We start from the raw sequence: 14326 nt of genomic DNA, 5'->3' as shown, positions 1-14326 counted from the left end.
AACCGGACTATACACCGGCCTTTCTATGAAGATTAGAAATGCTGGTTTAGAGAGCTTTCCAGTTGGTACAGAGCCGAATAACACAACTTTTACTGTACTCATTAATTAAACCCTCCCCATACCATTGTGAGAGAGGGAACTATCATTTCCCTAACTTTACAGATGGGAAACCAAGGCACGGAAAAGCTAAGTGCCTTGCCTCAGATCAGACAGGATGTCTGCGGCAGAGCTGATTATCAGTCACTCTCCTGACTCCCATCATGTGCTTTACTGTCACTTCCTCACTCAAAATCCAGCTAAAAGGACTTATTTTTTAGCCCATATTATGTAAGAATATCAGCCAAAGTGATAAGTAACTCTCATTTGCTCCGTTTTTAAGTCCATGAATAATAGTTACTGAACTTTGCAAAGTTCTTTGAAATCTTCAGATGAAAATCTCTATCTAGGAGTCTGAAGCAAATCCCATTTAGATCAATGAAAATATTTCTGTTGGCTTCAATGGCCTTTGGATCACACACTCAGTGCAGGCCATTATTAGTGTGATTATGTGTGCATAGTGCTCTATTACATTATACTATACAATAATGCCTGATAATACAATGCCTATGTTGTACCTATGCAAATAAAAACATGCATATTTCAATCTATGAAAAAAAACACAAAACCAATCCCCTCCACACCAGTTTTACAAACCAAGTCTTGTATACAGTACATGGTATACTCTACTTACAGCATTCAGAGTGGTAGCCGTGTTAGACTGTATCAGCAAAATCAACATGGAGTCCTTTGGCACCTTAGAGACTAAAATTTATTTGGGCATAAGCTTTCATGGGTTTGCAACCCCCCATCTTTTCATGTACTATGTATATACATCTTCCTACTGTATTTTCCACTCCATGCATCTGATGAAGTGGGTTTTAGCCCACAAAAGCTTATGCCCAAATAAATGTGTTAGTCTCTAAGGTGCCACAAGTACTCCTCGTTGTTTCTACTTACAGTAGAACCTCAGAATTACAAACACCTCGGGAATGGAGGTTGTTCGTAACTCTGAACAAAATGTTATGGTTGTTCTTTCAAAAGTTTACAACTGAACATTGACTTAATACAGCTTTGAAACTTCACTATGCAGAAGAAAAAATGCTGCTTTTAACCATCTTAATTTATATGAAACAAGCACAGACGGTTTCCTTACCTTGTCTTTTTCTTTAAACTCCTCCCCCCCCCCCTTTTTAAGCAGTTTAAATTTAACACGGGACTGTACTGTATTTGCATGTGTGTGTGTGTGTGTGTGCGTGTGTGTGCGTATGTGTCTGCTGCTGCTTGATTGCGTCCTTTCCAAATGAGGTGTGTGGTTGACTGGCCAGTTCGTAACTCTAGTGTTTGCAACTCTGAGGTTTTTCTGTATTTCATTTTTGTCTGAATTCCCCATGCTCTTCTGCATTTTCTTGGGTTCCCAGCAGAGGGCACCGCAGAGTTTTTGATCAATTCTGAAAACCTCCAAAGGGAAAACTTTTTTGTTTCATACCGATTCACAATGTAAACAATCCAAGCAATTACAGGCCAGCATTTTGTAAGCATGAAAATCATGCTCATCAATTTGAAAAGACATCATTAAAGGGAAAATGAGATAGCATGAAGTTTAGTTTTGATTCAGTAATTCATCCGAGCAAAGAGAAGCTGGCACAGCAGAGCTGTGAAATGCCATCTCCTTTCTACTTCAGTCTGATTAGAAATGTAATCCGGCACAAACGGCAAACCAGCTGATGCAACCACATTCCAGATTTGGACTGCACCAGGTGGAAGGGGGCATTTGTTGATATCCTTGCTGATGAAGTTTACTTTTGGATGGGATAACTTCTAGGGCAGTGGGTTTCGAACTTTTTTACTGGTGACCCCTTTCACATACCAAGCCTCTAAATGTGACCCCTCTTATAAATTAAAAACACTTTTTTATATGTTTAACACCATTATAAATGCTGGAGGCAAAAGCGGGATTTGGGGTAGAGGCTGACAGCTCGTGACCCATGTAATAACCTCGTGACCCCCTGAGGGGTCCTGACCCCCAGTTTGAGAACCCCTGTTCTAGGGAGAAAATGAATAACCTAGGTGGTTCACAGCACTTGCAGTCAAATATTTGGTTTTCAGGAAAGAGCTTGAACAACAGGCACAGGAGGAAAGTTCTCAGTCCCTTTAGATTTTGAATGAAATACTAGCCTCACTGAAGTCAGTGACAAAACTCTCATTGACTTCAATTTCTAATGGATTTCTACTGTAATGATGGCAGTGGCATTTCCTAAATGGCATCACTCACTCATTCCTCGATCCCAAACATAAAGCACACGGACCTTTCTATGAGCGCAACATCAGAACTTGGCTTTCAGCCTCTATGATGAAAAAACCAACCCTGTTACCTTTTTGCGCCTTTGCATGGACTTCAGCATCCAGCAAATACTTTTTTAGCGAATTCAGTGCTCATGGAAGGTGCCAAACTGACATCCCTGGAAAACGAAGTCCTATTTATTATCAGAACAGGAACACCATAGGCCGAGCCATGAAAGCTTCTCCATGCTGCTCCACCATGGCAGCTCTGCCTTGAGCCAGAGAGACCATTTCTTGTGGCAAGAGGGTTGTTCAGCCTCCAAATCCATATTACTCCTCTTCTTCACTGCCAAAGCTGCCAACCGGGATGCAAGTATGTACCAGGTTGTGGTGCTGGTGTTGTGGCATCTGTTCACTAGGGAGTGGCCCACCAACTCATTTCACATCAACTACCAAAGCCTTGCATCAGCAGCAATCTTTGGATGTTCCTGGGCTAGATATAGTGATGGAGGGGAGATGTCCACAGCAAGCAGGCCAACATCTAATTTGTAACTCTGACTTGGGGGGGGGGGGGGGAAGATACTGAGTATTGTCCTAGGACGCAAATTCCTGGCACCAGACAAAGCAAAGAGATAATACTTGGGTAGAAGGGCAAACATGTCCAATCGTCATTTCATGCATTCTCTAATTCCGAAGTCTTCCATCTCTGGGCTGACCTTGAAAATACTAACAGCTTGTCTTACAAGATGGAAAAGTAGAGTGTTCAATAAGACAAGGCACTTGCCTGTAAGTTCTCCCAGACAACTTTGATTTTATTTATTTATTTATTTTTTACCAAGGATATAAAAACATCAATCGTTTCACTTCTTACATGTATGGTGAAAGATTCCATAGGCCCTCAGAGTTGGTTTCTGTTTGATTTGCCAATTACACTTCCTTACTGTGTTAAATCTGCAGCTCCTCTGTGAACGTGCGCTGAAAGTGATTTGTGTTCTTCCATTCATAGACTGATAACTTGTACTGAAAGTTAATGATGCAGTGACACTTGGCAGAAGTTTCAGCACTGCATGTCTGAAAGGCAGCCAAATGCCATTACTCTACTGGGGAGGCCTTCAGTTTTGTTGTGCTCTGATGTACAACTTCATTAGTAGGCTTCCATATGAAATGTATTCTGTCACAGCATATACCTGAGAAATCTATGGATCTAGCTTCAGACAAGAAGGATATATTGCCAAGTATATTCCACAAAGAGGAGAGACAAGGTGGGTGAAGTAATATCTTTTATTGGACCAGCTTCTGTTGGAGAGAGAAACAAGCTTTTGAGCTTACACAGAGCTCTTCTTATAGAAATATTTTCCAATCCTATGTAGGATAGAAGTTTAGAAACGCCCAGAACTTTATCTGTGAATCTCACAATTTCAAAACCATTCCTAGGCCTATTTTTAAGACCTTGTGGGCCTGAGATGTGGAAACAAGAAATAAAAAACTGCCTCAGAATAGGTTAAAAATGAAGGCTACTCTTTGGATCCAAAGAACATGTTTGCTACATACCTGTTTTGCAGAAACGATATACTCCAATGGAGTTGTGTCTTGGGTACACAGAGTTTTAAACACACCATGGCAACACCAGCTGTACCAAAGGTACCACCAGGACGTATCTTGTTATTAAACTGCAGCAGATGGTAATGCTATTTCTATACCTACCTGTTTGCACATTCCATACACTCCTTTTCAAGCCCTAGAGCAGTGGTGGGCAACCTGTGGCCCACGGGCCACTCGCAACCCATCAGGGTAATCTGTTGGTGGGCTGCCAGACAGTTTGTTTACATTTGCATGGCCGTCCGCAGCTCCCAGTGGCCGTGGTTTGCCGTTCCCGGCCAATGGGAGTTGCGGGAAGTGGCAGCCAGCACGTCCCTGCGGTCTGCGCTGCTTCCCACAGCTCCCATTGGCTGGGAACGGCGAACCGTGGCCACTTGGAGCTGCGTGCGGGCGTGCGGCCGTGCAAATGTAAATGAACTATCTGGCGGCCCACCAGCGGATTACTCTGACGGGCCATTGCCCACCACTGCCCTAGAGGTTGTGCCGCCAAGACATCCCCCTAAGGCCAGAGATCACTGCACGTGTATGGAACACAGGCTAGTTGAACAAAGTATCCACCTAGAAAATGGGCTTTGGGTTACAGCTCTATTGAACTAGGTAGGCTACAATTTTCCCTATTAACTGTGAGCTGATTTTATTCTTAGATAGGAAAGCACCAGGGCTTACCTTGCATACACAGTGGCTGATTTTACAAGACACAGTCCATACGTGCCCTGAGATGTGAAATAGCCCTGAGCTGGACTATTACAGAATTGGAAAGGGAAACAAATGACACCATGTGCTGCTTTTATGAATATGCTGTTGGCTTTCAAAAGCCCATCATTCTCAAAACAAACCATAACAGAGGAGCAGAGAATGAAGTGATTCTGACTGGCTTTTATTTTACCTTAAACGTTATAAATGCAAGTACGCTTTAAAACATGGCCACATCTTATTTATGGGACATAAAATCCACAGGTGTCCATTGCAGTCCAAAAAAATGAAACTAACACCATTATGATCTTCAATAAATTGATACTGGCCCTCTTAACTCTTATCAATAACTATTTACAACCCTTTTGGACTGGATGGTTCAGGATGTGATTTTGGATCTAAAAATATTATTCACATTTGGGTTGCTGAATTAACCAACACAAAAGCCTTTGCATGCTCCTTTGGAAGGCCATTTGGTTATCTGTATGTATTATATAGGGCCCAGTCATATAATCAGTGTGAAAACCGACATCTTTATAACTGTTACTAACTGAACACAAGATAATTTATCTAACGGGGCTGGCATAGAAGAGGAAAATGGGCCTTTAGTTTCTTATCAAATTTGCATGGACCTGAAGGGAAAGCAAGGCTGCAAGGTTCTGACCTTCCTGGCATCAGTGTAAAGAGATGGAAGGCAAAGAGGTTCCATTCAATTATCTTCTCATTACGTTTCCATAGCAATGGCTCTTTAAGCAGGTCAAAACATTCTCAGTGGAAACAAACACTGAGCTGTAATTTTTGTTGTTCCCCCCACCCCCACAGCCAACATGGAACCAGCCACGTTGGTTCTACTAGTGCAGTCTGAACACGGCCATCGGCAGGGGATGTGATGTTTAGCAAGTTGCAAGAACATGCACAGAAGGATCCATGCAAAGAGGCAGATAATCATCAATTCTAAAATACTTCCACAGCAGTGAGCTAGGCCCAGTCTAACAAATGCGATGTTTCTCTATATACAAAGCATGTTGGTCATTACATGCTGCATTGACCGGCTGTGACAAGTTTAGGGCTCTTTTGAAAAACATCCTTTTACAAAATTACCAGGATTGAAATCTTCCTCCAGCTGCTCAGAGACACACTGGTCGCACTTGTCACGTGTCACCGGCTGCGTTTGGCTGGCCTTTCACTCCTATTGTGAGTGTTATTGTGGGAGTTTCCTGCTCTGTTTCTCTTTGGGAGGCTATTTGCAGGCAGCACAAATAGTTTGGCTTCCACTGAATCTGGCCTCAAACAAGTTAATATGGGGTCGTACACACATTCACTGTCTCCTTTTGATTCTTGCAAGCACTGCATATAAAGAAATTTTATCTTAAATACTCCAGAAATTTGGGAGATAAACTTCTCTTTCTCTCATCTTTCCCTTGTAATTTCTAACCTACACAGTGGGAATTTATTCCATCCTTAATTACGTGCGGCTATGGTGTCCTGGGTTTGTTTGGGTTTTTTATTGTTGTTCTCCCATCCCCATCAGCGTAGCTCTCCTGTTTCATCACAGATGAGCTCACAGTCATCTGCCACAGTTAATCTGGACACTGTGACAAGCTGCCAGAATTGAGTCTGACCAAATTTAAGCCAGCACAATGGGAATATGACCTAGAGTGCTGATTTAATGACCCTTTTGCTTTTGGGGCTTGGCCTGGAATCTGGATGCTACAGTGGAAGAGGATTAGGAGGCTTAGTGCTAAATATTACTGCCGAAGACCACTGGATTAGAGTACCACAGGGACCAGAGTTTGGGTCTTGTGTGTTATTTTGTATAAAGAAAGCATGTTTTAAAAGACTGCTAATTCCACTAGGAAATGCTATGGAACAAGACAGCACTGAACTCCAAGTGCTCTCCCAGCACTGCACTGATCTGGAGGTTTAATACCCAAGATGAATTTGAGTTTATACCACATAATGGCATCTGGGCTGAAAACTCTGCATACCCAGGGAAGCAAATCTTCAGCCTTTAAGAATGGATTAAACTAATAGTGTCCCCCAAAGGGAAGACATGGCCTGCAGATGGCTGCTTTTGTCATTGCTGCTCTGGTTTCTTTGATAACTTCACTGCATGCCTCGAGAATCAAGTAGCTTTCACAAAAAACAGTCCCAACATTTACAACACCATAAACCTCCTTCCACTGGCCAGAGAGCTGGCCACAGTGCATGGACTCCAAATGCGAGAAGTTCTGTTTAAGAGGCACGTACTAGCCACACACAGCACAACAAAGTTTTACATTTGTGAACAGCTGAAGCAGAGTTAAGGACACAGCTGCTGAACACACAGGGACTCCTATAAGCTGGAATGCCAAGCCCCTCAGAAATGTTACATCATGCAGCATGCACATGATACAAGCATTCCTGAATCCTCTGCTGGACAGATCAACCTCTACCTAACTCCTGCACTGTGACGTAGGTCTAGAGCCTGAGGCTCAACTGGCAGAGAATATTTAAAATGCATTTTGCTGTAACCTGACAGATATGGGAACATGAATCACAACATTAACATGACATATCTTCATTTTCGTGGTTAGAAGTTGTGCTGTACTGATGAATAATATCGCTCAAGAAGCAGTGAGTGATTTGTTGCATGATGGGATACTTCAGGACATCCACTGCGACGCAAAGATTTAGAACACGATGAGAATGTCAAAGAGGTGAGAGTTTCACTCAGAGTTATTGACCCCCATTTTTACCCATCGGTAGTTTTTTTTTTTCTTCCCCACCCCTCTAACTGGAAGAATAAACTTACACACAGGGGACTGTGCCTTGTCCTGCCTGTATGTGGTGCTCTTGCACTTGGCATCTAGCTCCTACCCTTTCCGGAAGGCTCTCAGATACACCACATTTAAAATACATAACAAGGCCAGTGCAGTGAATAGTGACAGCAAACAGATCTATTCCCCAAGGGGGAAAACAAATAACTTCCCCCTACAACATCCCTGGATCTGCTAAAAACAGGATGAGAGACAGGATGCAGAAGCATGAGTTCAAGGGGAGTAGGGTTGGCCTGGATTTCCTGTCAAACATACAGAGCTCATCAGTCCATCATGCAGAGTCTTGACCGCTCAAATATGGGGACTGGGAGCTAATCAGAATGTTGGTTTCCATTGTTTAAAACACCATGTTTACAATGAGGCGAACAACCTCTCCTCCCCTCCCCCCCCCCCCCCCATTCCCCTGGCTTGAGTAAACTTCCTTGGGGAGTTGTCATCTTAGAGAAATAATAGCATTATTAGTACATATGATGCACCCGTGGCTTGACACATTACTAGCACCAAGAAGCAACAATAGCCACCAAGAACGTGTTTTCTGGATATTTGGTCTTATATCGGTCATACTTTTAGTCAAAACCAAAATTCAGTTGTGTCTGAATGTGTCAGAATTGCTGTTCAAAATGAAAAATATCAGTGTTGTATACAGAGGCATGCCACTATGCTGAAGGCAAGCTCAGACTTTACAATATTACACCAACATTCAAGCTGACAATAATGCTGCAATTTGAAGGATGTATGTGTGGAAATTAAACCTGACAGGAGAAAAATGCTACTATTAATGGAAGAAAAAGCACAAACATTTCATGAGTATCATTTTCCATTGAGTTATTTGCAGAGTATTACAACCCTACAAAAACTGCATAACTGATTCAATTTATAGAAGCAACTTATCTGAAAAACTCAACTGGTCATGAAGTTTAGAACTAGACTTGAACAAATGTGACTCTGCTTCCTATTTTTAATTGATCATATTTCAAGCAGTTTTTAAACATATTGGGTATTACCATCTATACAGGCAACATAACCCCACAAATCTCAGACACCTCTCTGCTTTGTTTGGTACCATAAGGATTTTTCTGATTATGTTTTCCCTGCAGTTTTCCTCCCCCTCGCCCCCTGGTTTCCTTGTTACAGCCAATTTAATGGAATGAGCATTTTTAGTGCCATGGCAAACACATTTTACTACTCTCTCTCTCTCTCTATTGAGCTAGAACAATATGGACAGCAACAACAGAAGCTTATACTTCCCCACCCCCTTTCTGGAGGGACCATCACTAGAGATGAGAAGTAATTCAGTCTCCAGGCCCACAGAGCCCTCTTGCCTCTCTACTGAAAAGGAAGTTTTTATTAGTTTCATGCCAATCATTAGGGTGGATTTTGTGACTGGCAGACCCTTGTCCAATAGAAGCTAAACTGAGATTACCAACTTATTTCTACACAGGAACGAAACCAAGATATTTTGAAAATTGTAACAAACATCACGAGAGAGACCCTTCCCCCCGCAATTGTCTGGTAGTTAGGGTACTGAATAAGGCAGAGCAGGGTTTTGAACCTGAGTCCCCCACATCCCACGCAGGTGCCCTCACCACTAGGTGAGAGTCAGTCTCTCTTTTCTCCCTTCCCTCTCCTCTGTTGGAACTGTTCCACTCTGTGTAAATAAAAATGTATTGGGTCAGAGAGAGAGGAGAGACTTTCTATAGTTCAGTGGCTAGGGTAAACATTTGAAAGAAACAGATTCAAGTTTCTGTTCTGAATCAAGCCTGAACTAGGTCTCCCACATCCCAGGTGAGTGCCCTAAACACCAAGCTGTTGGGTCTCTGACCAGAAATTCCATCCTGGACCTGAGAAACCTTTAATTGAAATTGATACATTTCCCCCCAAAAATTAAGTTTCAACAAATTGGCATTTTCTGATGAAAAACGTTTCACTGAAAAATTCCTGACTGGCTGCAGTTTGCATTGGTGTGTAGATGAGCCATCAGAAGTGGTACAGCAGGGTATGTCTACACTGCAATTAAAAACCTGTGGCTGTCCTGGGCCAGCTGACTTGGGCTTGTGGAGCTCGGGCTATGGAGCTGTTTAATTACGGTATTGATGTTTGGGCTTAGGTTGGAGCCTGGGCTCTAGGACCCTGCGAGGATCCCAGAACTTCGGCTGCAGGTCAAACCCAAACGTCTACACCGCAATTAAACAGCCCCTTAGCCCAAGTTTTGTGACCCCAAGTCAGCAGGCACAGGCCAGCCAAAGGTGTCTAATTGCAGCGTAGACATACCCTTACGAACTCCCTGCATTCTCCAGAGTACTGCGTCCTAGCAGGCAGGACAAATAAAAGCACATAACTCAGATACACGAGGCCTAAGTAGAAAATTATGAAGAAGAATCTAATTCAGTTTGTTGGCAGTAAGAAAAAAAATCATTTGATGGACTAAACAGCTGGAAGCGGGTAATTTTCTTGCCAATGAATTCTGTAGTCTGCTTTCTACCTGCATGTAACAGTGCTGAACTGATGAGACAATGCCACTCAACTAGGAGAATGAAACTAGCATTGATCAATTAAGCTGTCACCCTAACAATGTAGGCTTAAATCACTTCTACCATGACTATTTTCCACTGGTGTTTCTAGTCTGGCATCAAATGATCGTTACCCCTTTTACTCCTGCGGGAATTCTGCGCCACTGTGCAGGCTCAGCATTCATGTCCCACGGTGAATTTTTTTTTCTCCGCAGAAGATACATTCTGCTGGAGAGGTGCTGCAGTTACACCTTTCGCCTACCAGGGGCTGCTGTGGTGCCAGAACAGAGATAAGCTGTAGGTGCAGATGGGGAACAGAAGAGGCTGTGTTTCTCACAGCACCCTGCCCGTGTGGCCAGGTCAGGAGGCATGGGATATGGGGGGTGGCGGTGGACAGCATGGGGCACATTGGGCTGCTGGAGGGTCACACACTAGGGTTCAGATGAGCTAGTGGGGGGACAGACTGGGGTGGGGCTAAATGGGAGTGTAGTGCAAGAACACATGGGAACAGGGAGTTGCTGAGTGGGGGTGTAGGGCCACATTGTAACAGGGAGGTGCAGAACCACATGGGAATGGGGAAGGGGAGTGCAGGGACACTTGGGGACAGGGGCACGTGCCAGACTGAATGAGAGAGGGTAGGAGTCAGCCAGGGTCTGCATGGGGGAGATTACCCAACTCCCTAACAATCCCCCCCCCACACAAAAAAAAACCCCTGTTCCATACTTCTCCCATTCACACCCAACAACCCTCCAAGTTCACTCCCAGGCTCCTTCCCAGCAATTACTTGACTCTCCCTCAGCTCCTCCATTACCCCCGACTCCCCTAAGCCTTTGCACTGCTTCTGAGGGGTGCAGGAAATACGTTTCTGTACTGTAGTTTAAATGATTTATTACTCAAAGTTCTGTATTAATATGCCCAGTAAGGACTCTATTTGTTGAAAAACATTTCCTGAATTTTTTGGTCATCTGTATTGTTACAGACATACTGGTTGACAGGTATTTTGAAATAAATTACCAAAATAATTGAAAACTGTCATGATTATATTGTGTTATTTTGGCAAATAAACTATGCAGAATTTCAAAATATTGTGCACAGAATTTTTTATTTTTTGGCACAGAATTCCCCTAAGAGTACTCTTTGCAATTTTCAGTCTCACATCAAACAGAAGGACCACATGCTTCAGGTTAAGTGTTTTATGACTGTGCAAATTCCCTGATGCAAAACTTCCTCTGTGACAATCTTACACACATTTGGATAGATTAAATCAGTTCTGTGCTTCAGTTCACACACACTCTCAACACGTGCGATTTCATTCATGCAATACTTTACTTTCCAAAGAATTCATCTGCATTTTCCATTTAAACTGAGAAGTGAAGTTATTATTCTTTCAGTTAAACAAAACAAGCACTTTTCAGAATAAAACCACTCCAAGTATATTTATGTATGTCTTGCTTTCTTTTTATTCAAGGTATCTGTAGTTTAGTGGCTATACTGCAAGGGAGTACATCCCAGTGGTTAGAACATTAGACATCAGAAGATCTGTGTTTTATTCTCAATCCTGCCAGTGGCCTGCTGGGTGACCTTGGACAAGTCACTCCACCGCTCTGTGCCTCCATTTTTCCATCTATAAAATGGGAATAATACCACCTCCTCTGTAAAGTGTTTGAGATCTATGGCTGGACTAAGTAATTAATTATTATTATTATTATAGGAAATCTTAGCTTGTCCCCCACGCAGCACTTATTTAAAGTTTCATAAATGTGGCATTTTGGTTTAATTATAATAGAATAAAATGGAAGACAGGCAGGGAGATATTCTCAAAGTGGATACCGAGGCCGTCTCTACACAAAGGAGATTTTTCAATAATTGATAGCACCAGTGTTTGCACGATTGGAAGCCCTACTGCACATGGGCCACTGGCTGCCACCACTTTAATGTGTCACCAAAGTCTGTTCTGAGCATGACTAATGGAAAAAGCACTTAAAATGGTGACAACAGCTGGTATCCTATCTCAACAAGGGCTCCCAACACTGCTCATGCTGATGCAGCTGAACAAGTATGAGCAACGGTGGCAAATTTTTAAAAAATATCCTTAATGGAGACAAGGCCATAGTGTCCAATTCTGACTTACAAGTATCTCACTCGACGTTCAAATATGGGGCTGAAGCGTCCTATTAAAGCACCATACATTGGAAACTGGGCTCCCTGTGCATTTTCTTAACTAGCCGAGTTGGTATCTCACTAAGAAGCTGGAAGTCCCTGGAAATACAGGGCTAGATGTTTTCACGCACTACTGCACATTACCCTTAGCAGTTGGAATTCCAGTTCTTGGGATAAAAGCAGGGAGGCACAGAAAACAAACAGATACAGACACATTGCAGCAGGACGGGTGGGGAGGGAAGAGACAGCAAACCAAAACCCATACAGCTCATACAAAGAGGTTTTTATTAGGACTGCTAAAATTCAAGTTGCTTTTAAATACCCAATTTGCTTGGCACCTTCTTCAAAAGCACAAACCATGAACTCACAAGAGGAGGAAAGTGGTTTCAGTGTTTAACTCCTATTTCTGTTTTTGGAATTTTTACGTCTAGTCACACACAAAAAGCTATTTTTAAAAAAAGGTAGATTTTAGTTTGCAGGGAAATCGATGACACTTCTCACAACTGTCAGCCAACTTTATTTACATTGCATGCATGCGCACAGAGATACCAAGAGAAAAAAAGAGAGAAAAAGAAGAGGTGTCAGTTTTGTTTTCAATGGGGCATTCATCTGGAATTATGTGAAATTAAGTCAGTTTAACATGAATTGGCTGGTTCATGTAAAAAAAAATTCACTTAACACCCCTCTGCTCCCCAACAGCCCAAACTTACTTTCTTTCAGTCTCTGGTGTTGACACAGTACTACTGAGGCCAAGTGATTCCTGTAAGGGAAGATACATTGCCATGAGTGCAGACAGAACAACAAGCTTTACCCAACTGGTGCAAAATATCAAATTAAAAAAAAATCCAAAACAAAAATAGATGATTAAAGTCATTGTGCTTACTTCAATCTGGGACCGCAGCTGTAGCGATGTGGGGCTGGCATCGGGTTTCTCCTAAAACAGAACAGATGTCGGGTTAATGCAACACCCAAATGAGGCAGCATTCTCCAGAAAAACAAATATGGAGTTAGATGAGAAAAGAAAAAGGGGACATGAACAGAACATTGAAAAATCCCACAACCTTTCATATAGGAAGCATTAAGCTTTCCAGTGGAATCGCTCTCTGAAGAAGCACTGAAATACTCAAGTAGAAGCCAATTACATACTTATTACAGATAAATGTAGCACAATGTAAGGCTTATACATAGATATGGGTTAAAATAATAATAAAGGAAACACAGGTGAGTAGTCTTCAAGGGATAATCAACATTTGCCACATACTCCTACATGTGGACTGCCAACCTCCTGAGCTTTCTTTCCTCTTTCAGAGCCACCTGACCCTTGTGATAATGTATGTTTACTTGCAGTATATCATTCAGCCACTAGATGTCTTCACATACAGATTTCCAGATAGAGTGTGATCCTTGGTAAACAAGGGAGACAAAGCTGGAACTCAAGCTGGATGGAAGTCTGTCTGTGTTGACAGAATGCTGTAGTTTTCTTTAATAAATGCCTCCTGTTTAACATAGCCTGTGCTGCAACTTATTGTGACATCCCCCACTTCTTCCAACCCTGAACTGCAACACACAGGATTAAGTATGGGCTTTAAAGGGGTTATGTTCTCATCAGAACCCTAAAATGAAATTAATTTGCTGCAACTATTGAAGAAAATTATTTGTGGACACAATACTGATGTTGAGTTTCAAGAATTTTTTTTTAACCAATTACAAAGGTATATATATGATCAGTGGATCAGGCCCATATTGTCCAATTTAAGATTTTATATCAATAATTTAAAGTGTACCTGTTGTACACTTTAATTGTAACAGGGGGCTTAATCCTGCTCCCATTGAAATCAAGGGTAAAACTCCAGGTGGGATTGGGAAAAAGTTTGCAGTCATATGTCACTGGAGGTAAATCTAACTGTTGGCGCCTCATTCATCTGAATGCAAAACAGTGGGGGAAAGCACTTTGCATGGCATGACTATGAATCTTGGACCCAATTCTGGTCCTATTGAAGCCAGTGAGAGTTCTGCCATTAATTTCAAATAGTTGTTACTGTACTCCAGGAAATCACTAAGGTCTAACAAGCAAATTACATGACATACACTCAAATCAAAGAGTGAAAAGACCTAGCATGTCAACTTGTTCATCCCTGAGTACAGCAGGGTTATCTTTTTATGGCATATTATCCAATGCAATAGTTAATCTAGTTTTAACTCTCTTTTCTATCTCGAAATTAACTA

The 14326-nt window shown here is 42.2% G+C and overlaps 1 protein-coding gene across 2 annotated transcripts in view; it reads right to left on the bottom strand.

The window, feature by feature from the left end:
- The window catches only part of LOC135876128 (SAM and SH3 domain-containing protein 1-like), an 873117-nt gene that overhangs the window by 85460 nt on the left and 773331 nt on the right, over nt 1-14326 (bottom strand). For both annotated transcript variants that reach the window (XM_065401311.1, XM_065401313.1), the window contains exons 3-4: nt 12984-13034; nt 12811-12860 (exon numbers count right to left, since the gene is read on the bottom strand). In XM_065401311.1, the coding sequence (XP_065257383.1) occupies nt 12811-12860; nt 12984-13034 (101 nt within the window). The remainder of the gene's footprint in view (nt 1-12810; nt 12861-12983; nt 13035-14326) is intronic.

Source organism: Emys orbicularis, chromosome 3 (assembly GCF_028017835.1).
Source record: "Emys orbicularis isolate rEmyOrb1 chromosome 3, rEmyOrb1.hap1, whole genome shotgun sequence".
Lineage (NCBI taxonomy): Eukaryota > Metazoa > Chordata > Testudines > Emydidae > Emys > Emys orbicularis.
The sequence above is the reverse complement of the archived record's forward strand: the minus strand, read 5'-3'. Positions and strand labels throughout refer to the sequence as shown.